Source organism: Peromyscus californicus, unplaced genomic scaffold (assembly GCF_007827085.1).
Source record: "Peromyscus californicus insignis strain IS unplaced genomic scaffold, ASM782708v3 Scaffold_8__1_contigs__length_139910024, whole genome shotgun sequence".
NCBI classification, from domain to species: domain Eukaryota; kingdom Metazoa; phylum Chordata; class Mammalia; order Rodentia; family Cricetidae; genus Peromyscus; species Peromyscus californicus.
In genome coordinates, this window is record NW_026294606.1 from 20,960,069 (window position 1) to 20,986,377 (window position 26,309).

Genomic DNA, 26,309 nt, shown 5'->3' on the forward strand with positions numbered 1-26,309 from the left:
CTACAGGTATATGCCACCATGCTAGGCTCAAACTCATCTGTCTTGGCATTTATTGTAATATTTATGTGAGGGCAGTACTCCCTTGAGTCAAGACCTTATCCATTAAAGTTATTAAACATGTCAACAGTGCTTATTCTGTGCTGGGCATGATCTCGTCTGACCTGTGTACAACTCATTAAATTAGGGCAGAAAGTCTCCACGTAGAAGAGAAGCCTACAGTCATACAGTTGGGTATGGTGTCCTCAGATGCACAGAGTTCTTTTGTTTGGGTATGTGGGTTCAGGAGGTATGTGTGTGGGTGTGATAGCACATAAGCCACAGTACACAAGGTTTGGAGGTCAGAATTGGTCCTCACTGTGTTTGAGGCTAGCTGGCCTGTGAACTTCCAGGTAGGAGCCCAAAGATTACAGATGTGTGTCCTACTGTGTCTAGCTTTTTATTTGGCGTCTGGGAATTCCAACTCAGTCCATCACACTTACACAATAAGAGCTTTGCCCACTGAGCCATCTCCCCAGTCCTAGATATATAAGATTTTCAGCCTATACCTGCTTAACATACCCATTGTACAGAACATGAGGAACTGAGGCATGAAAGGAGTCAGAGAGACATCCTTAGTTAAGGGTTAAAGTCAACATTTTAATAACTGTATAGTAGGAGTCAAAGTTTGATTTAAAAAAAAAAAATGAAACCTAATTAATTCAGCTCAGTTGCAAGGGTGGGTGTTTTGGGAGGGAGCTAGAATTTATACTTTAAAAAGTGTATGAATTATAGAATTATTTCTAGGAAATTCATTCTAGCACATTAAACTAGATTTCAATTAGTTAAGTACTTCCAGATTGACTCTGAAGAGGCACTGTCATGTTCTTAATAAATGTTGATGTCTCACTTATACTCGGGAACAATCGTGTATTAAAATCCTTGAAATTGAAAACGAGCTGGCTTTGTTTAGGTTGTCAAGTATGCTCCTTTATAAGTTGTCTTAGTAAAGCTCTAGTGCTGCAAAAAGACCCCATGACCGCGACAACTCTTATAAAGGAAAACATTTAACTGGGGCTGGCTTACAGTTCAGAGGTTTAGCCCATTATCTTCATGGGGGCACACAGGCAGACATGGTGCTGGAAGTTCTATATCCAAACCAGCAGGCAGCAGGAAGGAAGAGAGAGGCAGCCACTCGGCCTGGCTTGAGCTTCTGAAACCCCAAAGCCCACCCCCAGTGACACACTTCCTCCAACAAGGTCACACCTACTCCAACAAGGCCACACCTCCTAATGGCACTCCCTGTGAGTCTATGGGGGCCATTCTTATTCCAACCACCACACAAGTCTATGGGCTAGTTTGGCAACTTGTTTGCTAAAGAGTTTCTTCTTAAATTAATATAAGACTTCACCATATTCCAAATGAATGTAATACAATTTAGAGTTGAGTTCAACTCACCAAGGTTTTATTGTCCTATAAAAGACAAAATCAGGAAAGTTTTTGGCAGGAGCAGGAGACAAACATGGCAAATTTTAGACAGAATTCAAATTCAGGGTAACACAGGGTATAAACCTAATTCTGGCTTCATATGCCTGAGGCTTTAGGGTTAATCCAAAACATCACAAAAATAAATAAATAGATTAACAGACAAATCTGGTCCACTGCTAATTTAATACAGATTTTCTTGGGTCTAATTTCTATAATTAACTGTTTAAAAAAACATTAGAAGCCAGGTGGTAGTGGCTGCCTTTAATCCCAGCATTTGGGAGGAGAGGCAGGCAGACTTCTGTGAGTTCAAGGCCAGCCTGGTCTACAAAGTGAGTTCCAGGACAGCCAGGGCTGTTACACAGAGAAACCCTGTCTCAGAAACAAACAAACAAACAAACAAAAAGCCCTAGAGACTTCCAAGTTAACTTTTCTATGAATGAACACATGCACTATTATCATGCAGCTGGATTGGCTGCAGAGTAGTATAGGCTTTGACCTTCTTAGTCTTTGCTGTGCACAGGAATCCCCTGGGAATCTTAACAATTCTTATTCTGAAGGTCTGGGTTAAAGTGGAAGAATCTGGAAATTTAAAATACACCAGGTGTGCAGGTGGGATTTTGGAAGCAAGGGCACTGGAGCCAAGATGGAAATTCCAGCTCCATACTTACTAGATCTGGGACCTGGGACAAGGCACTTAGTCCCTGTGTCCCTTTGGCTTCCTAGTCTGCAACATGGAGAGGTAGAAAGGTATGTATCCCTTTAGAAACTTTAACCAGTTCAAGCAGGGAAAAGAGAGTGCTCCCTTTTGTTCTGAGCACCCTAGGTTACAAATGTGACCCCCTCCCCATTTTGCAGATAAAGAAACTAAAGATCAGAGAGACACAATGACATGTCTGTTGTTATTTAAATAGGAGCAGAAAGTGAGCTACAGATAGGTCCACACCCCTTCTGTTCCCTCATAAAGTTCCTTTTCCACTCTGACAGGAAAAGGCAATCCTTTCTAGCATCATTTAGCAACATAAGTACAGAACTTAAAGACAGCTGAAGATTCAGATGAATGTCCAGATCAAATAGAGTATTGACTAAATTGTATATATGGGCTGGTAAGATGGCCTACTAGGTAAAGATGCTTGCCACTAAGCCTGAGAATCTGAGTTCAATCCCTGGAACCTGCATAGTTGAAGGAGAGCCCCGACTTCCACAAGTTGTCCTCTGACCTCCATACATGCAACTGTAGCATGTGCATGTCCACATACATATAGACACATACCCACACATACACAAAAAATAAATATTTGTAAAAAACTTAAAAATACCACACCTCTCTTGAGAAAAAGCTTCACATTTTTTACTCAATTTGCAGATAAAGAACCTTGCAGCCATATGTGTGTGTGGTTGGTGCTGCCTATAGTCGTCCAGTCTCTTTTTCTGCAGTGCTGGGGATTGAACCTAGGGCCTCACACACGTGTGCATGTGAGCAAATCAGTGCACTACCACAGAGCTACAGCCCTAGCTCTCCAGCCTCCTTTCTAATGGGGAGCCGCCCTCATCCCCAGATGGTATGGATTTTGTGGGGTGATGGTAAGCAAACAGTAGACCAAGAGAGCCTCCACAAACTGTTCCTTCTAGAGGCTAGCCCTATACTCAGCACTAAAGTACTTCCCTATAGTACTTCAAGGGAACAAGAGAACTCAGAAGAAACCTCAGCAAAGCCCTTAACACAGAGAACAAAAGAGAATGTAGAGGTTTGATATCCGCTGGGCAACTAACTAGATAACTGCCCGACTGTGTACACGCGTGTGTCCAATTATTTATAGAACAGGACTCAAATGATCTATTTAAAAAAGCAACAACAACCTTTATATTCGATGGGGTAAAATCCTCCAAAACTGGCCACGATGATCAGATCTAAAAATTCCCTTCCCCTCTTCTCCGTATGAGGTATCTTTTGTCTCCTCTTGTTTTTGCCAGGAAGAAAGAGCACTGTGTACGTTTCTCATCACCCCGATGCACGTGCCGCGCTCAGGATCATGTTCACAGCTCACATGTTGTTCTGGCAGCCTGCATGCATTCCTCCCTGCTTCCATCCCTTAAAGGAGCCAGACACAGCAGAGTAGAACTGCAACTGTCTCGCTGGCAGCAGGTGATGGATGTCCTGTGGGTGGTGACTGTGTGATGTTATGCTAAGGATCTGTTTGGGGGATGCCAGATCAGGGTGATTAGGGAAAACAGGAATATAGTGTGCAGCCTAAAGGTACAATCTTACTCATAATTGTGAATACCATGGGGGGGGGGGGGTGTGGTAATATCTACAGGACTCCAAGAAAAGACACCGGTTCAAAGATCAAGATTGCCCACATTTGATGCTTTTTAGTGATTCCAGTCAAGGTATTTAAAAATTCTCCCACCCTAGTTAATATACAGCCTATCAGGCAAGAGTGGCAGACATCTGTAATCCCAGCAATTGGGAGGTAAAAGGATCAGGAGTTGAAGGCCGGCCTTAACTACATAGCAAAGCTACATGAGACCCTGTCTCTAAATAAACAATAACAGCAACAGCAAGAACAACTAAAAACAACCTGTGTAAATATCCAATCTCTACATAGTTACTTAGAGATTTTGCTATTAGACCCACTTCTGATTTGTTATTATAAATAGCTCTGACATTCAAAGCACGTGTAGCTTCATACCCTGAATAACTCAAAGATCTGTGAGGAACAGCATTCTTAAACAGCATCACTGTGATACAGCAGGGCTTACAGTAGGAAGGTGGTCCTCATCTACCATTGCAGCAAGTGGTGCCACCTTGTCAAACTCCAATCCAGAAACAGAAGACCCTCTAAACCTTTGATGCTTCTGTTTCAGATTTGCTTTTTTAAAAGATTTATTTTATTTTAGTGATGTGTATGTGTGTGCGTGTACATATGTATATGTACACTTGTGAGGGAACATGGAGTCCAGCAGGAGGCATCAGATCCCCCGAAACTGGAGTTATTGACAGTGTGAATGACATGGTATGTGAGCTGGGAACTGAACTTGGGTGCTCCACGAGAGTGATACATGTTCTTAACCACTGAGCCATCTCTGCAGCACCTGTTTGGTTGTTTTTGGTGTTTGAGATGGTCTAATGTAGCTCAGGGTGGGCTTGAACTTGCTATGAACTACAGAACTATGAACTTCTGATCTGCTTGACTCTACATCTGAAGTACTGGGATCACAGACATGCATCATTATACTTGGCATCTTCCTGTGGCTTATAAATATAATTGTGCATCTATGTTCAGTGAAAGTCTCTAATTTAGTAATCCTGTATGATGTACAGGAGACAGAAAAACAGGGGTCTCAGTGAAACTGTCCTAAATTTGCGTGCATTCCATTGTAATGGGTGTCATATATTATACATGTATCTATAGTCAGTTGTTCTGGAGAGATCATGGTTGGTATATGTATCAATTTGACTTCAATTTACAGTTATTGAACATTTCCATGTTGTGTTTACTCTCAACACAGTGAGCTCAACAAGAGAGTAAAACATGAAATGGCTGATGGGCCACCCTTCTGGAAATATTCCCACTTCCTGTTCTTGAGAGTAGATGATGTCTGGCACTCAACACATGTTGGAAAGTCACTGGAAAACATATCTTCAAGGAACGTCTATCTACTTCAAGAGAAAAAAAATATGTGTGCATGAGAAACTTAGAGATCAATGCCAAGTCATGTGGAATCAAGAGCTGAAGGTGGATGCAAAGGTGTATGAATTGTAAAAGAAGAGCCTGGTGCTGGCTGGGACAGTCATAGACTCCCATAGAAGAAGGAAATCTCAGAAGCTGGCCCATAGAGGAAGTGCAGCTCTGAAGTAATTCAATACAAAAGAGAGAAAATGGGGTATTTGACAGTGAATGTGGAAAAGCCTCATCAGGGCATGAAGAAAGAAGGCAAGGACTATGGATACCCTGCCCTTTCCTGTTGCAGAGTCATATATTAGCCATCATCTTTCCACTCCAGCTAGTAAGCTGTAAACTCACAGACCAACCACTCACACTTCAGACCATCAGTTGAGGAATATTTTATATATTTCATCTTTCGGGGAGGGGAAGAGAAGCACTTACTGAAGAGAAATGAAAGCGTTGAAAAGAAATGTGTTATGTTTCTTCCTATCCTTCCCCTTCTTCCCGAATGACTCAGCTGGAAAGCATTAGAAGAGGCAGAGCAGGGTAAACATCTATGGTGCAGGGCCAGAGAGTGAGCTTCAGAGTGTCAGAGCCATGAAGGTTAGATGGGGCCTGCATGTCAAGCAAGGCTTCCCATGAGGGATCTCTTCCCATACGGTGGGAGGCATCTGCACACACAGGTGCAAAATGTGTGTGTCAGAGCCCAAGACAGATGACAGAGGCATTCTTACATAGAATGTATTGGTCCATTTTGCTATAAGGGAATATTTGAGGCTGGCAAATTTTAAAGAAAAGACATTTACTTAGTTCATGGTTCTGGAAGTCCATGAACTTGGCTTTTCTGTTCAATTCTGGGCTAGCTTTCTGGCTATTCCCCAATATGGTGGACAGTATAGTGGAGTTCATACAGAGAGTCAGAGAGTGTGGAGGTATCAGTTTTTCTAGAACCCTCAAGGGATTCCATGATAACTGCATTAACCCCTCCTGAGGGCATGAACCCAGTGACCTATTCACCTTTTACAAGACCCCCATCTCTTAAATATTCTACCTCTTCCTAAAACCGCCACGTTGAGACCAGGCTTCCAACACATGAACCTTTGGGGATCAGACCACACCCAAACCAAAGCAAAAAGCAGGCATCAGAGCCTGGGGAGAGACTTCCTTAGTTGTGTGACCCCCACTATTGAACAACAACATTTTTTTTTAAATTTCTACCTCTGTTTCAATCCATCAAAAGTTGATAGTAATTTTTTTAAAAGCACAAATTTACAAGCCTTTAGAACTGTTTTTGGAGAGAGGACGGAACTGTTTATTTAGAGTATACCATATGCCAGACTTCATGAGAGTTTCTTTGCTATAGGAAAGAAAACCCACAGCTTTCCAGACACCCTCTAGAATTTCAGGAAATTGAGTTGACCATAATTCTCTCTTCCAATCTGTGGAATATTCTAGCTTTACACAAATCCATTGTACAAACATCTAGCTATTGTTTGCTTGGTGTTCCAAATGAGGAAAGGACTGCAGAGGAGACCCACACTCACAGTGTTTGGTGGCCGTGACAAAAGCTTTCATGACACATGTCATTTTATTTGGGAGGGCCAATATTAGTTATTTTTCTGTTGTTGTGCTAAAGCATGATGACTTCACCAGCTTATGGAAGAAAGGGTTTATCTGGGCTTACAGCTCCAGTTTAAGCTTACAGTTCCAGAGGGTTAAGAGTCCATGATGGAGGAGCAGAGGCATGGCCCCAAGCAGAAGGCATGGCAGCAGGAACAGGAAGCTGAGAACTCATGTAGTGAACCACAACAGCATGAAGCAGAGAGAGTGAGCTGGGAGTAGGGTGAGGCCTTAAGAACTCAAAGCCCACTCCCAGAAACATACTTCCTCCCAAACTTCCTCAAACAGCACCATCAACTGGAGACCACGTGCCCAAATACCCGAGACTATGGGGGACATTTCTCATCCACACCATCACAGAGTAAGCTCAGGGCCTCAAACTCCAAGGTAAACGCTATGCCTCCCAGCTTTGTAATCTTTTTAAAAACATTCTAGCCAGGTGGTGGTGGCGGCGGCGGCGGCGGCGGCGGCGGCGGCGGTGGCGGCGGCGGCGGTGGTGGCGGCGGCGCACGCCTTTAATCCCAGCACTCGGGAGGCAGAGCCAGGCGGATCTATGTGAGTTCAAGGCCAGCCTGGGCTGCAGAGTGAGTTCCAGGAAAGGCACAAAGCTACACAGAGAAATCCTGTCTTGAAAAACAAAACAAAACATTCTAAAAAGTAAAGATTTGTTTTTATTTTATTTTATGAGTGTAGATGTAACCAACGGTCTTATAAAATAAGAAACACAGAGCCAATTCAGAGAAGAAAGCCAAGAGGTCAGAGCTAAGAGCCTCACCCTTCCTGATTCAGGGATCCTCTCCAGCCAAGAGAGCTCTCCGAAAAGGACCTACTTCCTGTGTGTCTGTCTTTAAAGTCTTCCTGTTCTGCCTTCTCATTGGTTGTAAACTCAAACATGTGACTGCCTCGTCACTGCCTGAATGTACCGCCCTCTAGGTCCTTAAAGGCGTGCGCCACTGCCGCCACGCACTTGCTATGACTCTAATAGCTCTGACCCCCAGACAACTTTATTTATTAACATACAATTAAAATCACATTTCAGTATAAGTAAAATACCACCACATATGAGTGTGGGTGTTTTGCCTACTTGTATGTCTTGCATGCCTAGTGCCCATGGATGTCATAAAAGGGCATCAGATCCCCTGAAACTGGAGTTATAGATAGTTGCAAGCCACCATATAGGTGCTGGGAATTGAATTAGGTAGGGTCCTCTAGAAGAATAGCCAGTGTGCTAAACCCCTAGGCCATCTTTCTAGTCCCTTCTTTTTAAAATTGTATTAATTGAGCTGGGCATGGTGGCACACGCCTTTAATCCCAGCATTTGGAAAGCAGAGACAGGCCTCAGTGAGTGTGAGAACAGCCTGGTCTACAAATCAGGTTCCAGGACAGCTAGGGCTACACAGAGAAACCATGTCTGGAAAAACAAAAAAATAAATAAATAATAAAATTAATCAGTTAATTAATTTTAATTTTAATTTTCTTAGTCAGGGTTTCATGTATGTCAGGCTGGCTTCAAACCTGCTTATGTAACTGGGGATGATGTTGACTTCAGATCTTCCTGCATCCATGTAACAAGTTCTGGTGTCTCAGGCATTTCCCACTCTGTCTGATTTGTGTGGTACTAGGGATCAAACACAGGGCTTCATGCATGCTAGACAACACTACTAATGGAGCTACATTCTCCATTCTGTAAGATTGATCGGTCAATTGATTGATTGACATATAATTCACATATTAACTTTTTCATTTAATTATTTTTAGTATATTCAAAAGGTTATACAATCACTAACACAATGCACTGGGAGCCTTTCACCACTGCAAAAGAAATCCCACATCCACTTACTCCCATTCCTTCCTCTTCCAGCTCCTGGCAACCACAAATCTACTTTGTATCTCTAGAGGCTGCCTAACCTGGAGATGTCGGACATATGAAAACCATGTGATCTTTCATGATGAGTGTCTTTCCCTCCCTTAGTATTGTTTTTTTGTTTTGTTTTGAGACAGGGTTTCTCTGTGTAGTTTTGGTGCCTGTCCTAGACCTTGCTCTGTAGCCCAGGCTGGCCTCGAACTCACAGAGATCCATCTGACTCTGCCTCCCAAGTGCTGGGATTAAAGGCGTGTGTCACCACCACCCAGCTTAGTATTATATTTTTAAAGTTCATCCATGCTATAATGTTCATCAGAACTTTATTCCTTTACATTGCTGAATAAAATCTCACTGTGTGGCTATACAACATTTGATTTATCCATTCCATCATGGAGAGACATTCCGGTTGTCTGCTTTTGGGGCTACTGTGAAAATGCTGCTATGAATATGTGCCAGATGACATGTGGGCATATGTTTTCTCTTGGGCAGATACCTAGGAGTAGATTGAGTCATATGTGAGTCTATGTTTAAGACTTTGAGAAACTAGCATACTGTTTCCACACCAGCAGTCTATGTAAAGGGGACTGATTTCTTCACATCCGCTCTAACATTTGTTATGGGACCTTATGTAATCTTGCTTCATAGTCAAACCATGAAAAAACTCACTCTCAGGATGAAAAAACAAAATCCACTATGTGAGTTAGAAAGACCTGGAATTAAGCTTTATGGAACAAGCTTGTCCACATCACCAGAAAGTGCTTAAGAAGCAATATAAGAAGAACCCACTCTTACAAGGTGTTTTGGTGCTAGTCAGCTGCCCCTCTGACTCAGACTTCCCTGGGTGAGGCAGGGAGTGTCCACAGATCCTTGGTTCTGGTTCTTCAAGATGGGGCAGCATGCCTGGCGAGTCTGGTGGATTGTTTTACCCAAGGTAGGTAGAGACAAGCAATGACAGCTTTGGGCTCCTTGGTGACCCAGACAAACAGAAAACAGATCCATGACATCTGTAATTGGTTGGCATTTCCAGCTCTCGGAATTCAGAGCCTTTGGGCTACCTGCTGGTGACCCATTGGCCAGCTCTGCTTCCTACAGGTGTTTTGTTTGCCCTGTATAGTATTATAAGCACTCTGGTTTACGATTTCGTGCCCGTCAATCTGTTATTATACCTGGCATGGTTCACTCTCCTACAGGGGTTGTCTGGAGTATTTACATTTACAATTCCGGTTTTAGATGATGCCTTCGCCCACATTGTTAGAGCTTCGTTATTAAATAGGAGAATGCTGCCTCCAGGACAGCCAACAGTCACGTGTCGGCACTGCAGCAACAGGAAGCAACAGACTTAAAAAACAATAAGCACATGTAACTTGTACCTACAGAGTCAGTACAGACTGAGATAAGCCACGGAGGCACAGACAAATGTGTGTGTGTGTGGCCGATGGAGAGTTGAACAAGACATAGAGACCTCAGAACCAAACAGACTAACTTTCCTAGTTTGCTTTCTGTTGCTCTGTGAATAAACAGTATGACCAAAAGCCAGTTGGGGGAGGAAAGGGTTTGTCTGGATTACACTTCTGTGTCACAGTCCATTGTTGAGGGAACTGTGACAGGAACCTGAAGGCAGGAACTGAAGTAGAGACCACAGAGCAATACTCCTCAGCTAAATTTTGGCGGCCTTTCTCACACAGACCCAGTCTCACTGGCCCAAAGAACATACCTAAGGCCCACAGTGGGCTGGGCCATGCCACACCAGTTAGAAATCAAGAAAATGCCCCAGACATGCCTGCCCACGGCCAAGCTGATGGCAATTCCTGTTGAGATTCTCCCTTGTCAGGTGTGCCACGGTGAAAAGCAAGATCAGCCATCACACAAAGTTATGGACTTGGGCTCCTTTTCAAACTTGCTGTTTAAAAGCTGGTTACTGTATGAAAATGTGAACATATTTGCTGAATGTATGTCCCTGATATGAGTTGCAAGACTCATGAAATTCCAACTATGTTCAGTAATATTTGTGTCTCTTTTTTTTCCCTCTTACTTTTCTCTTGGATATTTCTTAAGCAAATGTACTCTTTGAGATAAAATTAGAAATTAGACACAGAATTATTTTTAAAAAATGTTGGAAGTAGGAGACACATACCCCTTTGAAGCCCTTGGTGCTCTGAGCGGTACCTATCTGAAGGCTTCTGGGAGTGTTGGTTGCCAATGGTTCCTTACCCACACATGCAGGGATGTTGTGCCACCCAAGGGAGTGATATGGCTTGCAGCTAATGAGTAATTAGTACAGGTTATAAGAGTTTGGGCTCTTACTCAGGGAGGAGGGACGATTATGGGATGCGTATGTGCTCATGAGCTCCCTTGGGGGAGGCTGAAGACAGACTTCCTGAGTAAATGTCTGTGCCTGCCTTCCCTGCTCCCTCTCCTCAGTATCCTGCTTCCTTCCCTTTCTTCAGAGGGAATTTGGGAGCCCTCTCTCAAGCACGTCTATCAGACATTGCATGGCAGAGTCTGGTGTTCTAGAAGCCTGATTTGGACCACTTGGCAGCACATATCCTGAGGAGGTTGGGTCTGTAAGTGAGCAGATGTGGTGCGAGGCATCTAATGGTTCAGAGGTAATAACCCGTGCTCCAGCAGCCATGGCGGCCTTCTAATGGGGTCCTAAAAGATAACTTCATGGCCTTTAGGCCTTTGCTACTAGAACATCCCAGCTCACATCTCAGTCAGAAAATTACTTTCCCACTAGCCCAGATACTTATATAACCTGCCTCTTTCCTGAAATGTGGAGGAAGGGAGAGAGAACGGAGAGAGAGAGAATATTATGAAGACAAGAAAGAGACTCGATTTGCCTCATCAAGTTTTATAATTTATGTGGCATACTGCCTTCTGTGTCTTACAGAAAAGTACATTTAAATTAAAGGCATTACAGTTCTGATGGGGGAAATATGCCTACTATTTCACTTTACCTTCCAGAAGACACAGTGTACTTAATGTTCTCACAATTTGTGCCTACACAGGAGGTGTCCTTGTCTGTATTCTGGGTTTCTGTGCCTTCCTTAACAGATTGCTACACTAGAAGCTTACTCTACTAGAGTTCAGAAGGCTGGACATCCAAAATCAAGATGTCACAGAGTTGTACTTAATCCAGCACCACAGGAAGAATCATTCTTTCCCCTCTCTGGGTTCGGTGGCTGGAGCATTTATTGGCTATGGCCACATCTGTCTGCCCCACCTTACCATGACTTTTTCTTCTGTGTATGTCAGCAGTTCCCAACCTGTGGGTCGTGACCACTTGGGGAGAGGGGTTGGGACAACCCTTTCACAGGGGTCCCATGTCAGATATCCTGCATATCAGATATTTATATTACGATTCAAAACAGTAACTAAATTAAACTTATGAAGTAACAACAAAATAATTTTATGGTTGGGGGCCACCACCACATGAGGAACTGTATTAAAGGATCACAGGATTAGGAAGGTTGAGAACTACTGGTGTATGTGGTGGCTTGTATGAGACTAGCCCGCAAGGGCTCATATATTTGAATGCTTGTTCTGAAGCTGATGGAACTGTTTTGGGAAGGATTAGGTGGAATGGCCTTGTTGGAGTAGGTGTGTCACGTGGGATGGGTTTTGAGGTTTCAAAGGCTAACGTCCTTTCCCAGTTAGCTCTCTCTGCTTCCTGTGGAACTGTGAATTAGCTGTGCGCTCTCAGCTACTGCTCCAGGGCTATGCCTGCCTGCCTGCTGCCATGCTCCCCACCATGATGGTCATGGACTCTAACCCTCTGGAACTGTGAGCCTCAAATTAAATGCTTTCCTTTATAAGTTGCTTCTGGTCATGGTTTTTGTCATAGCAATAGAACAGTGACTAATGTGTATCTTCTATTTTCTGTCTCAGATTTCCTTCTGCCTTATTCACATCAACACCTGCTACGGGATTTAGGGTTCACAGGACAATCCAGGATTGTCCAGTTTCAAGATACCCACCAGGACCCTTTTCACAGATTCTAGGCATTTGATGTGGGCATCTTTTGGGGGGACACTTCGAAGTGTGTGTGTGTGTGTGTGTGTGTGTGTGTGTGTCTGTGTGTGTCTGTGTGTCTGTGTGTCTGAGAGAGAGAGAGAGAGAGAGAGAGAGAGAGAGAGAGAGAGAGAGAGAGAGAGGACACAAAGGGAGAAAGGATCGGTGTATTATAATCTGGGGGAGGGTGGAAAGGCGGCTCAGTGGATAAAGTACATGGGGTTCAAGCATGAGGGCCAATGTTTAGATCCGTAGAACCCACATAGAGGTTGGGCAGGCCTGGTGACCACATGTAATTCCACCACTCAGGAGGCAGAGATATGGGATGCCCTGGGCAAGCTGCTTATCTACACGAGTTGGAACAGGTGAGCATGTTCAGAGAGCAACTCTGCCACAATAGTGATAAAGCCCACCTTCAGACGTTCACATGCAAACACTTGTAGATACTCACACATGTACACACACCCACACCCCATCCCCCCCCCACACACACACAATCACATCGACACAGGAAAGTAAAAAGAAAAGGAGAGTATAACCAGGAAAGCTGGTTCTCATGTAAATCTAGCACTTGAGAGGTGGAGGCAGGAGGATTACCAAATTTCAATGCAGGCTAGGCTACACAGGAAGGGTGTTCCAAACAAAACCATATAACCCAACACCCTAAGAAAACCCTACAGAACCCCCAAATCTAATCAGGGCAGTACTTGCATACATGCACTCACACTAACTTCAGAAGCAATTCCGAATGACCTTGACATAATTTTACCAAGCACCAAGGATCCCATGAGGACAGAGGATGGTACAATGCATGGAAGCATGTCCTTGGGTGTTGTCAACTAGCCAGCCACTCAACACCCAATGCCAGTATGACTCAGACGACACCCATCACTGACTGCATTTTATGGGGTGGCATAAGACTCAGTGAGACCCGGGTCTTTCATGAATGTCAAAGCCCTGTGTGGAGCAACTTATCTGTCACACATACTACCTATAGCTAGTTTCCACGTGGACAATGATGAAGGGTATATTTGAGGGGCTATCAGTAACCAGTAACTCCACAGCAAGTGCTACTGGTCTTTAAAGAATTGATGTCCATTTCTAAGTTACATACCTGTACCTGAAGCAGAAGAACAACTAAGTATTTGAAAGAGCCTCATCATTTTAAAGATGCAGATGTTTTAACATCTTTGAACTACAAAGGGTTCTGGAAAGCCTCACACATTGCTGTACACATTTCTCCTGATGAATCTTTGAAGGTATTTAAAGGAAACAAAGTTGTTAAAACCTTACCAAGCATATAGAGCCATAATGAAAGAAATTATTGCTGAAATGATTTCACTAAATCACTTCAGATTGTGGTACTTCAATCACAGGTTAATTTTGTGCCTTCTCTGAGGGCATCCTGAATAAGAAAAAAAAATCAGTTATCTCTATGCTACAAACAACATACAAAAAAACTTGAAGAATTAAGTCATATTATTCAAAATAATGGGTTAGGTTGGAGAATACAGTGATATTAGCCTGACACTCAGCATTCTGGTTTGCTTTGAGTCAGGTTAATAAGTAGCCCAAGCTGGCCTTCAACTCACTACCCTCTTGCTCAGCCTCCCAGTACTGAGGTGATGGACAGCCACTACTACGCCTGGCTTACCTGACACTTTTGCCTTTATTAGAGTACTTTTCATACTCTGAAAAAGCTGATTGTGTAAGTAACATTCTTTCCCCCAAATGATACACTTCTTAATGACAAAGATGGTGAATTATTTCAAAAATGGTGTTTGGGGCTAAGTGTGGTGGCTTCTAATCACCATACTCAAGGAGCTAAGGCAGAAGGTCATGGTGGGTTCGAGATAGTTAGTTGCTGGATCTAAGCTGCAGAGGGGGATCCTGTCTGAAAAACACAAGACAAAATGAAATCAAAATAATGCATTTTACCCCTAGGGTCTAGTATTGTAGCTCAGTGGTAGAGCAAGCTCCAAGTCTTGGGTTCAATTTCCAGTGGCCCCTGATCTGTGTGCTGCTTGCATTGTGTATTTCATCCAATTGGCACTGGATAGTTAATGAAAGGCATGCAGGCCACTTTTTGGGCCAACCCACAGTGGGTAGGCAAGTTATAGCCCCATGATATCTGGCACTTTGGAGAGCTATTTATCATGGCCCTAAAGCACCATCATTTTCTCCCCTGTTCCCTACACTGTCTATTTTTGGCTCCTATGTCCCCTTTCCTGTGTCATCCTTCCTAAATACGCCTTTGGCTGCCTGCACAAGAGAGCATCTACTTAACTATGGCTCCTCCAAGGATGGCAGGTGCCTTTCCCTGGGGCTCAAGACTTTCTGGGTCAGCCTTCCTTGTCAACAGTTCCATCGTGAACTTGACCTTTGATCCAGAAGCACTGGGGAGGAGATGAGTTCTTGCTGTCTGCTCTCTGTGGCTGCTCCATTTTGAGTGCATTGACAGTTAGCAATAAACTAGAGGGACTGAGACATCAATGTGGAAAAGAGGGTGTAAGTTTTGTCAAGTAAGAGAAGAGCCACAGGAGTTTGGAAAGAAAAAAAAATTAAGAGGGAAACCAAGCGGTTGAGACTGTATTCACTTGTCAAATCATTATTAATGCAGATTATTTCATCCAAAATTGTAATTTTTTTGTCCAAAATCTTCAAGAGCAGATGAATGAAACATGCAGTTTTCGCTAAAATAATTGGTTTTCCACAAGGATTTTACTTCATGAACTCTGAATTATAACCATTAAAAAACTATGAATATGAAATAGCACATTTGCATTGTCCCATGTAATTCAACAGACCCTTTTTGCCACACTGCCTTTTGGTGTGTGGCAGTCACCAGCAGTACCACCTTTGTGTTCTGTCCAAGACAGCATGGCAATTCAGATGCAGAGTGCCCCTCTTTAGACCTTGGTCTATCTGCCCCTGGACTAGAACCATGTGTTTCTAAAGCCCATCAACTGGCTTTCAATCTTTGTTTCTTGTGATCTGGTGCACTGACTGCCATCAGTATTTCCTGTAACCCTCTGTTGCATTTACCTAATTATTCTTCAGCAATAAAAAACCGGGAGTTATATATTGGGGTAAGAACCTGAATGATCAGAGAAGCAGCAGAGAAGCAACCAGTGACCTCCTATTTCTTCCAATCCTCCATCCAAAAGGACTGAGATCCTCTCTAAGCCCCACCCTACTACTTCCTGTCTCACTAACTGTTCCACTGTCCTCAGTCCTCCAAAACCTCTATGGTTAGTTTTGGTCAGCTAGTAGCTAGTTCCACCCTCTGATTCAAAGCAAACTTTATTGTCAGAATGCAATTAAAACATCACACAACAATCCCCTTTTCTTCTCTTCTTTACTCTCATACCTAACACAGTATTCTATATGTGTGTAACAGTTACTTAATAAACACAAACTGAAACAAACCGCAGTTTGGACCTCTTCTTGCTGTAGCTCCCTACCTTGCGATAGCTATTGGCATTCATTTTTATCTGTCACAGGCTAGCTGCCAAAATATCCAAAGCCTATTCAGGTGTGGCCCAAGCCCATTCAGGGTAGAAGTGCAGTATACACTGTGGGTCCGAGTGTAGCATAGATTGTGGGTAATAAACTGAACTTCTTGACATCTGGGATCCCACCCCTAGTGACCTGGTCTTGATATATAATGATTTAGAGCAGGTATCACCAACCACATCCTGTAGTGTCTAGCTTGTTGTATATTTTTGTGAAAAAAAAAAAGATTTTGTTGACATACAACACAGCTACATCCATTTGTTTACATGTTGTCAGTGACAATTTCACGCACGATGGTGAAGTTGAGTCGTTTCAATAGACACACTGGGGCCCACAGAACCTAACGTATTAAGTACATAGCTTACTGCAGATGAGGTTTGTCAGTCTCGGGTTTCGAATCTGTTCATGATAAGGTTAGAGCAAGTGCAGTCTCCAAGAGTCATAGGAACTTGTCATAAATGTCAAATTCTGTTGTCAATGGCCGTGTCTAAGTCCCTCTGCTTAAATGTGAGCTGGCGTAGTGGCTTAATTTTAACAGATATTATGGCAAAAGTGACAAGTTGTCACCTCCGTGGTGAGGTTACGAAATAACCGGGGTTTGTCCTGGTGCTGCTGTCTTCTGGTTTGCACACCTTGGTGAAACCAGCTGCCATTGAGAAGAGGCCCACTCTGAGGGCCACTTCTGGCCAATTGCTAGCAATGGCCTGAGGTCCTTACAGCACCCGGAGAACTGAATCCTGCCAATAACCACCTATGTGATCTTGGGAGCCGCTCCTTCCCCAGTCAAGTCTCAAGATGATTCACAGCCACAGCTGACACACTTTGAATGCCTGAGATAGGGTCTGTCTTAGGGTTTCTACTGCTGCGACGAAACACCATGACCAAAAAGCAAGTTGGAGAGAAAAGGGTTTATTTGGCTTATACTTCCATATTGCTGTTCATTATTGAAGGAATTCAGGAACTGAAATAGGGCAGGATCATAAACAGGGCAGGATCTTGGAGACAGGAGCTGATGCAGAAGCCATGGAGGAGGGGTGTTTCTTACTGGCTTGCTCCCCTGGCTGGCTCAGCCTGCTTTCTTATAGAAGCCAGGACTACCAGCCCAGTGATGGCACCACCCACCATGGGTTGGGCTCTCCCCCACTGATCACTAATTGAGAAAATGTCTTACTGCTGGATCTCATGGAGGCATTTCCTCAACTGAGGCTCCTTCCTCTCTGATGATTCTAGCATGTATTAACACATAAAAACAGCCAGTACAGGGTGGTCTGAAGCAGAGGACACAGGGAAGGTGCGGTGGTTTGAATGAGAATAGCCCCTATAGGCTCCTATGTTTGAATGCTTAACTGGTCCCCAGTTAGTGGAACTGTTTGACAAGGATTAGGAGGAGGTGTGGCCTTGTTGGGGGAGGTGTGTCACAGGGATTGAGCTTTGAGGTTTTAAAAGGTCACACCAGGCCCAGTCAGTCTCTCTCCCTCCCTCCCCCCTCCTTCCCCCCTCCCCTTCCCTCTCCCTCCCTGCTACTTTCAGATCAAGTTGTGAGTTCTCAGCTACTTCTCTCGCATAATGTCTGACTGCATGCTGCTATGCTTCCTGCCATGGTGATTGTGGACTAACTTTCTAAAATAGTGAGCAAGCCCCCAATTAAATGCTTCCTTTTATATGAGTTGCCTTGGTCATGGTGTTTCTTCCAGCAATAGAACAGTAACTAAGACAGAAGAAACTTGCTCCATAGATACTGTTTGATAATAAATTTTAAGCCACTAAATTTGGGGCTTTTGTTTGTTATCCAGCAACTGATAACCAATACAAACCCTAAACTTGTAGTCTAGATCTTGGCACACATTTTGTGCCAATTTTCAGTACAGAGAAGGATAAAATCATGGACATACATGAAGATGGCCAGTGTCTGAACCTCTTTTCTGGTGTTCAAGATCCTCTATATCGAGGGTCTTTTCCCACTAGGGCAGTATGTTCTCAACTACTCCATGTCAGGCCATAGTCAGAAAATGAGATGCCAGCTACTCAATAAATACTGTCTGAAGAGTGGACTCCGAGGACTACAGTTTCTGCAGGGCTATCCTGAGCTGAAGGTGTCAATAAGTCAGCATCCCTGTAACGCTTGGTTTAAGCTATCAGTGTCTATTGGTAGCCGCTGGCATGGGCATGAGATGCGTGCTTGCCAACTTTGAAATGTGGACAAGTGCTGTGGAGATCAGAAGTCAGAGAGCAGAGAGCCCGGCGTAAAGGTGGTATATTTGGGGGTGATTCTGTGTCCCTTCAGGGTCTGGGCCTACTCTTTTTGACCTTTGTCTCTCTGGTTGCCCAGCTTTCTGGCCAATTCTGAGAACCTTCCAATTTTTTCACTGGGTTCTCTGTCTGCTAAGGATAGTCAGATCTGGCTCTTGTTATTTGTTACTGAGAAACTCAGCAGATGTGAATGAACAGAAATAGTGTAGTAATATATGATAAAGATGAAAAACTCAGCCGGGCGGTGGTGGCGCACTCCTTTAATCCCAGCATATGGGAGGCAGAGGTAGGCGGATCTCTGTGAGTTTGAGACCAGCCTGGTCTACAAAGTGAGTTCCAGGAAAGGCACAAAACTACACAGAGAAACCCTGTCTCTAAATACCAAAAAAAAAAAAAAAAAAAAAGAAAGAAAGATGGAAAACTCTAGGCCCAAGAAGAGCGATCAAGTTCATGGCTAATGGATGTTTACCAGTTGTCTATGTAAAATTATAATATTTTGTAATAATTTATTTTTAATTATGCATTTTAATTGTTTCTCATTATAACATTTTATGATGTTCTTTCATGTCTTTTGGTAATGATTTGGACAGTGCTATAATTATTGGATAGCCTCTTTTCATTTAGTACAGCATAGTAATTTTTCCATGTCAGTAAAACCACGTTTTAAAAAGGCCATAAAAATTGGGCCTGAGATCCACCGACTAGTTTGAAAGGGGTGGTGAGTGGTGCCTTTATCTAATTGCTTGGCTCTCTTTTGGCAATTCCACTGCCAGAAAGGGAGGCTTTTAGAAAAAAAAAAATTGCACAGATATGCAGTATGTGCCCCTGTAACCATAATCCCATTAAGTGGCATATGGATAATTTCTTCAACTGGTCTGTTTATGTTGGACATTTCATTCGCTCTATACATTCACTTACCATTAATATTCCCACACTTGGCTTCTTCTGCTTGGCTTCTGCTTTTTATTATCTGCTTATTTATTTAGGGTGTATGTGGTTTTCTTTGTGTGTGTGTGTGTGTGTGTGTGTGTGTGTGTGTGTGTGTGTGTGTGTGTGTATGTGTGTGCTTCCAAACATAGAGAGAGGCCAGAAGTCACTCAGGTGCTTTTTCCTCAGGAACTGTCCACCTTATTTTCTGAAACAGGACCTCTTACTGTCCTGGAACTCGAGCTGGAGGCTAGATGTGCTGGCCATCCAGTCCCAAGGACCCTCTTGTCTCTGCCTCTCCACTGTGACTACAGGTGCGGGCCACCACACCCCACTTTGTATGTAATGGTTGGGGCTTGAACCCGGGTCTCCATGCTTGAACAGCAAGCCCTTTACCAACTGAGCCACCCCACTAGCCTGGGTAGCCCGAAGGTCTGGTTACCTTTGTGCCCATCAGTATCCACCGAACTGATATCCCCAGTGTTCCCTTCCTCTGTTGATGTGAGAAAGTGCCATTTTACAGTGTCCTCTCACATTCCATCAAGTTTTTGAGGTTGACTGGAGGACAACCAGTCCCTACAAGAAAAAGCTTCCAACAAGGTTTTTAGAGAGTTCTATTCCCTTAACAATGCCTAGGATATGTAAGAAGTTCTGACTAAAAAGCAGTACATTTCATGAGTAAAAAAATCTTGATGACTCTTTCAAGAAACTTTGATGAGGCTTGGAGCCCATATGTTCCATCTTGGCTACCAATATGTAGAAGAACGTGGCTCCCATTGAACTCATTGCTATTTTTATATACATGTAAGTTTTAGTGTGATTTAAATTCAACGGCATCATGTAAGAGTGCTGTGACTTGAAGAATTCAGACCACTGGTTAGAGTTATGTGATATTTTTTATTAAAGAATTTTATTAAATTACATAGTGTGGGTAATTTAAGATGGAAATTAGGCGGAATGACTGCTGGTTCTGGCCAGGCGCTATGGGAGTCTTCAATTAAATCACCATTGACCCATGCTCTTTAAAAACAAAATAACTAGCCCTCCATTCAGCCAAACGCTCAGTGCTTATATGGTCCAATAATTAACCACCACATCATCTCGGGAAGCAAACACAGCATCAGAATCTGTATTATGTAGCTGACATGTGTGAAGCCTGATTTTTGCCGGCTAAGGAAAGGGTAAGCTAAACAAAGAAGTGGTGAAAACAGAATAGTAATGCTATGCGGGGGTCAGAGGGCAACACTGGGCAAATAGTGTCAAATGAGTTGACCAGGCACTCTACTGAGAATTGCAAAGTAGGAAGTCCCTTAAAAACAAAACAAAGCAAAAAAAACCCAACTCTGCTGACCTCAGTAAATAATCCTATGTTTAAAAAAGTGGGCATAATTCTCTGCCAACTAACAAAGAGGCCTATGATGAGAATGAATGATCTTATGAAATGTTTTGACGTCTCCAGAAGCCCTTCCTAAATGTACACGCAGTTTCCCGTTCCTGAACTTTGACGATCTGCCAGTCTTGATTGGTATTCCTAACGTGTCTCCCCCCCCCCTCCCCCCCATGAAGTTAACTCGGACTCCTCATGAACTAATTAATTCATTAGTGGGAGAGTCACTAATTTAAGCCGGAGCCTTCGCCTTCAGAAATGGTTTCTGGGGGTCCTTTACAGACCCGCCAGCCTTAAGGCGTTAGGAACCCCAGGCTCAGCTCCCCGCGGCCCAGCGGGGCTCGATTGCTCTCGCCTGGGCGCGACGCGGGCTTCCCCGCGGCTGAGGGGACAACACGACGAGCCGTGCGGGCGGCTGGCCGGCGCAGCGAAGGGTCCCGCGGCCGCCCGCGCCCCGCGCCCCGCGCCCGCGCCCGCCCGCGAGCCCTAGGCCGCCCAGGAGCCGGTCCGCGCGCGCACCCGGCCCGCCCCTCGCGCCGCGGCCCGCCCCTTCGCCTGGCGCCGCCCGCGCGCAGCGTCTCGCGCCGCCCGCCCGCCCGCCCGCCGGGAAACAGCCGCGAGAGCAGCGGCCGCCGCGGCCGCCCGCACCCCTCGTCGCCTCCCCGCTCCACCGCGTCGCCCCGGGCCGCGCGCCCGCCCGCCCGCCCGCCCGCGCCCCTCGCCGTCTCACCGCGTCGCCCCGGGCCGCGCGCCCGCCAGCTCCCGGCCAACGCTCCCTCGCGCTCGCCTTCGCCCGCCCGCGGCCGGTCGCCTCAACCGCCGCGCTCCGCCGGGCCGCGCGGCCCGCCGCCTGCTTCCGGGGCGGGCGGACTCTGGGCGCCTGGTGCCGGCGGCCGCAGCGACAGCGCCCCCGGGAAGCGCAGGAGGAAGCAGGGACGAGCGGAGGTGCCGCAGGCTGAGTCGCGGCCGGGGATGTCCGGGCAGCCGCCGCCGCCACCGCCGCCGCAACAGCAGCCGCCGCCGCCGCCGCCGCCGCCCGCCGCCGGGGCCCCGGGCTCCGGAGTCGCCCTGCCCGCGCCCGCGGCCGCCAGCGCCGGCTCCTCTCCGGCCGGCTCGCCCGGCGGAGGCTTGGGGGCCGCGGCGGCCGCCCTGCTGCTCCACCCGCCGCCGCCTCCGCCGCCGCCCCCGGCCACCGCCGCGCCGCCGCCCCCCGCCTCGGCGGCCGCCCCCGCCAGCGCGCCGCCCGGCCTGGCCGCGGGCCCCGGCTCGGCCGCAGGCGTCCCGGCCCCGGGCCTGGCGGCGGGCAGTAGCTCCGCGGCCCCCTTCCCGCACGGCGACTCGGCCCTCAACGAGCAGGAGAAGGAACTGCAGGCGGCGGCTGAAGCGCCTCTACCCGGCCGTGGACGAGCAGGAGACGCCGCTGCCCCGGTCCTGGAGCCCGAAGGACAAGTTCAGCTACATCGGCCTCTCGCAGAACAACCTGCGGGTGCACTACAAAGGTACGGGGCGCGGGGTCCCGCGGAGAGATCCGACGGTGCGGGGGCGAGGCTCTGGGCGAGGGAAGGTGAGAGTGGGTCCCCAGGTGGGAAGGAGGTGGGATTCCTAGGCCGGGAGCTGGACGCTTTGAGGGAATCCGGGATGACCGGACACACTGCACCTCCTGATTTCCCCGAGATAAATCTATGGGCCGGAGTTGGGTTACATTGTTCTCCAGGTGGAGGGTCAGGCGGTCTCCTCTTACGCAGCGCGGGTGAGAGGCACGATTCCGAGGTACAGTTTCTAATTAAGGGAGCGCAGAGATACACAGGAGGGGGAGGGAGGCGTGATCAGTGGAGGATTTGTCCCAAATTAGGCCAGAGATTGTCTAGGGGGACAAAAGGACGAGGGGCCCAAGTTGGCCATCATTGCACCTTATTGAAAGCAACCGGGAGGGCGAGAGGGGAACCTCAGGATTCCCTGTTTTCTTCGGGGAGCAGAAACCCGCCCCTCCGGATGGGAAATGCCCTGTGTTTCCGGGTTGATGTTACATGAAGTTTTGTTGAAAACAAGGGTTTTAAGACATGTTATTTAGCATTTTGAAGAAAATTGGCTTGTATTTTGCACCTGCAGTTAGCAGACTAAGCCACCTTAGGCTTCTGCTTCCTCCCACCCCCCACTTTTCCTAGGTTAAAACAAAGCTTAATCAAATCGGTTGTGTAGAAAATCATAAATGGCAGTAGGGGGTTCTTGAATTGTAGCTCAGATTAATGGCATGCGTCAAGTTTACTTGTGTGGAAGGGGTAAAAAAAAAAATGCAGTGACATCAGTTTGGAAGCACATTCTGTGTTTCAGGCCCTAAATCTAACGCAGGAGCTTTTACATTCTAACCAGGTTCTTTTTGATTGGCTCTAAAGGAAGGGTCTTGGGATCCTAGTGACAAGCATGTAAGAGGGCATAAACAACCTGGCGATAAGATTCTGAAAGAATTCAGAACTGGGCTTTGAGAAGAATCTTGATAAATCAGCTACTATTTAATTGGAAACGAGTATGGCAACAGAAATCTGCTGCATGATTTGGCTGTAAAGAATCTACACAAAGATAGGCCTTGTTGAACATTCCTTTTTATTCTTGCCATAGATCCAAAGAAGTGCTTACCATTTCGAACGCTGTGTTCCTTGATCTAAGTGGCTGAAAATTTCAAAATACTGAAGGCCCCCCCCCCCCCTTTTAGTTAGGACATTTTGTTGATTTCTTTCTAGATTATTACCTAATTTTGTTTTTAAATTTGTGTGAACAGTGAGTGCTATGTTTTGAAGGGTTTACTTCTGTTTTGGCTGCCAGAATGCTTTTGTTAGATTTGACAAAACTTTATCATTTTAAAATTATGGTTTATGGTAAATAAAAAGCTTATAAAAGCAGAGACTGTATATGGGGGAGGTTAGTGAACAAAGAATCGTAGCTTTCCTAAGTCCTGGCAGTCACTGGTAATATTAGGTATGTTACAAGAGAGGGCCTCAGTTTCTTCTGAGAGATGTGGGGAGTTGGGCTGCATAGTCCCTAAGGAAATTTCCATGGCGTCTTATTTCCAATAAGATTCGTGATTATGGCTTATTTAACATTATAACATGCCTTGATTAGTTGTATTTACTTCTTTTATGTAAAATTAATCATCTGGGCCAGAGACAAGTGTGTGCTTATGTGGTTGGGGTTTGAATATTATGATACTGCTGTCGCAATTATTTTTTCCTGTTGGCCTTTTTATGACTTTCTGTTGTGTAACGTTGAGATTCACTTTCTGGAAGCATCACTGTTTTATAAACATAAACCATTAATTCTGGAAGAAGAGATGTGTTGTTGTCATCCTTTTCCTCTGTTTTATCTCCTCTTTGTTTCTCCCCTTTCCCCATGTGACAAAGACTGTGTCTCTTTCCCAAACCTTCTTCTAGTCTTGTTATTTTAAAGTGTGTGTGTTTTCTGTTGTTACTATTTTTCCTGTGTGTCTTTTGAGAGGAAACCAAATATACTGGACAACTTTGACTCAGTAGCAAAAAGGAAGTATTGTAGGTAGTGAATAATAAAACTTACAAGTCACAAATAAGAGTAGATGTTTTATGTAATGTATCATTGTGCTGCCTTGATTTTTTTTTTTAGACACAAATTATTCGATTGACATTTTTCTGTATTACAGAATTTTAAAAGATTAATCATACTTGTTTTCCAAGAATGATGATCTTGATTTCCTCTGAATAAATTCTGTGTTTAAATGTTGTTCTAAATTGGAATTGCTGATTATGGAAACAGTTTCTTTAGTGATTTAAAGGTCCCATGTTAACAATGACAGATACCTAGATAAAATGAATTGAATTGCAGAAGAGTTACCATGTGTGTAGAATAGGGTATATTAAGTTTTTTTTTTTTTTTTTTTTTTTTTTACGATGTGTGTGTGTGTGTGTGGGGGGGGTGTAGGTACACACCATGGTGCAGGTGTGGAGCTCAGAGGACAACTTGTAGGAGTAGGTTCTCTCTTTCCACCATGTGGGTCCTAGACTCAGCTCATCAGACTTATTGGCAAATGCCTTTACCCACTGAGCCACCTTGCTTATATTATTATATATTATATTAAATTTTTTGAGGCTTTTTATTTAACAATCACACATCTGTTATCAAAACAGGGATGGCCCTTTTATTTAAAAAATTGTCGATATTGACTAATTTTTAAAGTGACAGGTTTAGACTTAATAATAATAACTTTATTTTATTTTTTAATGAATATTAAATAAACAGTTAATGAATGTGACATTGGGTTCAGTGAGCCTACATGTTTCAATTACAGATTACACACACGCACACATGTGTGCTGTCACTATTAGGATGCTTTACAGAGACCCAAGTAGATGTGGAAAGTGGGAGCATCTAAAGGTTAGATTTTCTTAATCACAAGTCAGACAGATGTAAAAATTAATTCTGTGGGGCTGAGGAGAAGTTCAGCTGTTAGAGCACTTGTTGAGCTTGCTGAGACTTGGGTTCAGTTCCCAGCACCAGGTCCAAGGAATCTGATGCCTCTTCTTACCTTTTTGGGCATCAGGAATACATACATGCATGCAGGCAAAACACTTTTTTTTTTTGGTTTTTCGAGACAGGGTTTCTCTGTGTAGCTTTGGAGCCTGTCCTGGACTAGCTCTGTAGACCAGGCTGGCCTCGAACTCACAGAGATCCACCTGCCTCTGCCTCCCAGTGCTGGGATTACAGGCGTGCACCATCACCGCCGCCTGGTGGCAAAACACTTTTACACATAAAATAAAATACATCTTTAAATTTTTTTGTTTTGTTTTGTTTTTTTGTTTTTCGAGACAGGGTTTCTCTGTAGTTTTGCGCCTTTCCTGGAACTCACTTTGTAGACCAGGCTGGCCTCGAACTCACAGAGATTCGCCTGGCTCTGCCTCCCAAGTGCTGGGATTAAAGGCGTGCGCCGCCGCCGCCGCCGCCGCCGCCGCCGCCGCCGCCGCCGCCGCCGCCGCCGCCACCGCCACCACCACCACCGCCCGGCTCATCTTTAAAATTTTAAAAGAAAACTAATTTTTGTTGACTCCAAGTTTTGTGATCTTTGTTTTATTTTTACTACATCTTTCCATTGGTGTGAGAATAACTTCATATTTCTAAAAGACAGTTGTGTTCAGAGGCACTTCCCATTAGGGGAAAAGGTAACTGAAGGTAAATGTAATAATGCTTCAGAAAAGTTGGGACTCTTTGATACTCCTGACTTAAAATGCTTAGGACAGACAGACGCCAGAGAATTGAAACTTCGAACCTGAGGAAGTGATGAAATAGTGAATTGCACTTTTTAATTGAAGCATCTGTAAAATCTCTAAGTAGATATTGTTTTTGTGTGTTGGGGGGGTGGGGGTAGAGGGGTATGTATGCCTGAATGCATGTATGTGCCTTGGTGTCCAGAAGACATTGGATCCCCTGGAGCTGGAGTTAGGGCAGTTGTGAGCCACCTGGTGTAGGTGCTAGAAACAGGTCCTGGGAGAGCATTAAGCTCTCTTGAATTGCTGAGCCAAGTCCCTGAAGTTACTAGTTTTTAACCCTTACTAAATATAAGTGTTTATGATTTTTGTATTTT

The 26,309-nt window shown here is 44.9% G+C and overlaps 1 protein-coding gene and 1 long non-coding RNA gene across 3 annotated transcripts in view; one reads left to right on the forward strand and one right to left on the reverse strand.

Moving 5' to 3' along the window:
* The window catches only part of LOC128103818 (uncharacterized), a 71,979-nt gene extending 50,562 nt beyond the window's left edge, over window positions 1-21,417 (reverse strand). For both annotated transcript variants that reach the window (XR_008215780.1, XR_008215779.1), the window contains exon 1: window positions 21,379-21,417. This is a non-coding gene — a long non-coding RNA (uncharacterized LOC128103818). The remainder of the gene's footprint in view (window positions 1-21,378) is intronic.
* A 167-nt stretch (window positions 21,418-21,584) lies between these two features.
* Window positions 21,585-26,309, forward strand: part of Ranbp9 (RAN binding protein 9) — a 97,069-nt gene continuing 92,344 nt past the window's right edge. Inside the window, 2 exon segments of the mRNA XM_052728457.1 lie at window positions 21,585-22,078; window positions 22,080-22,206. Coding sequence (XP_052584417.1) covers window positions 21,680-22,078; window positions 22,080-22,206 — 526 coding nt within the window. The 5' untranslated portion in view covers window positions 21,585-21,679.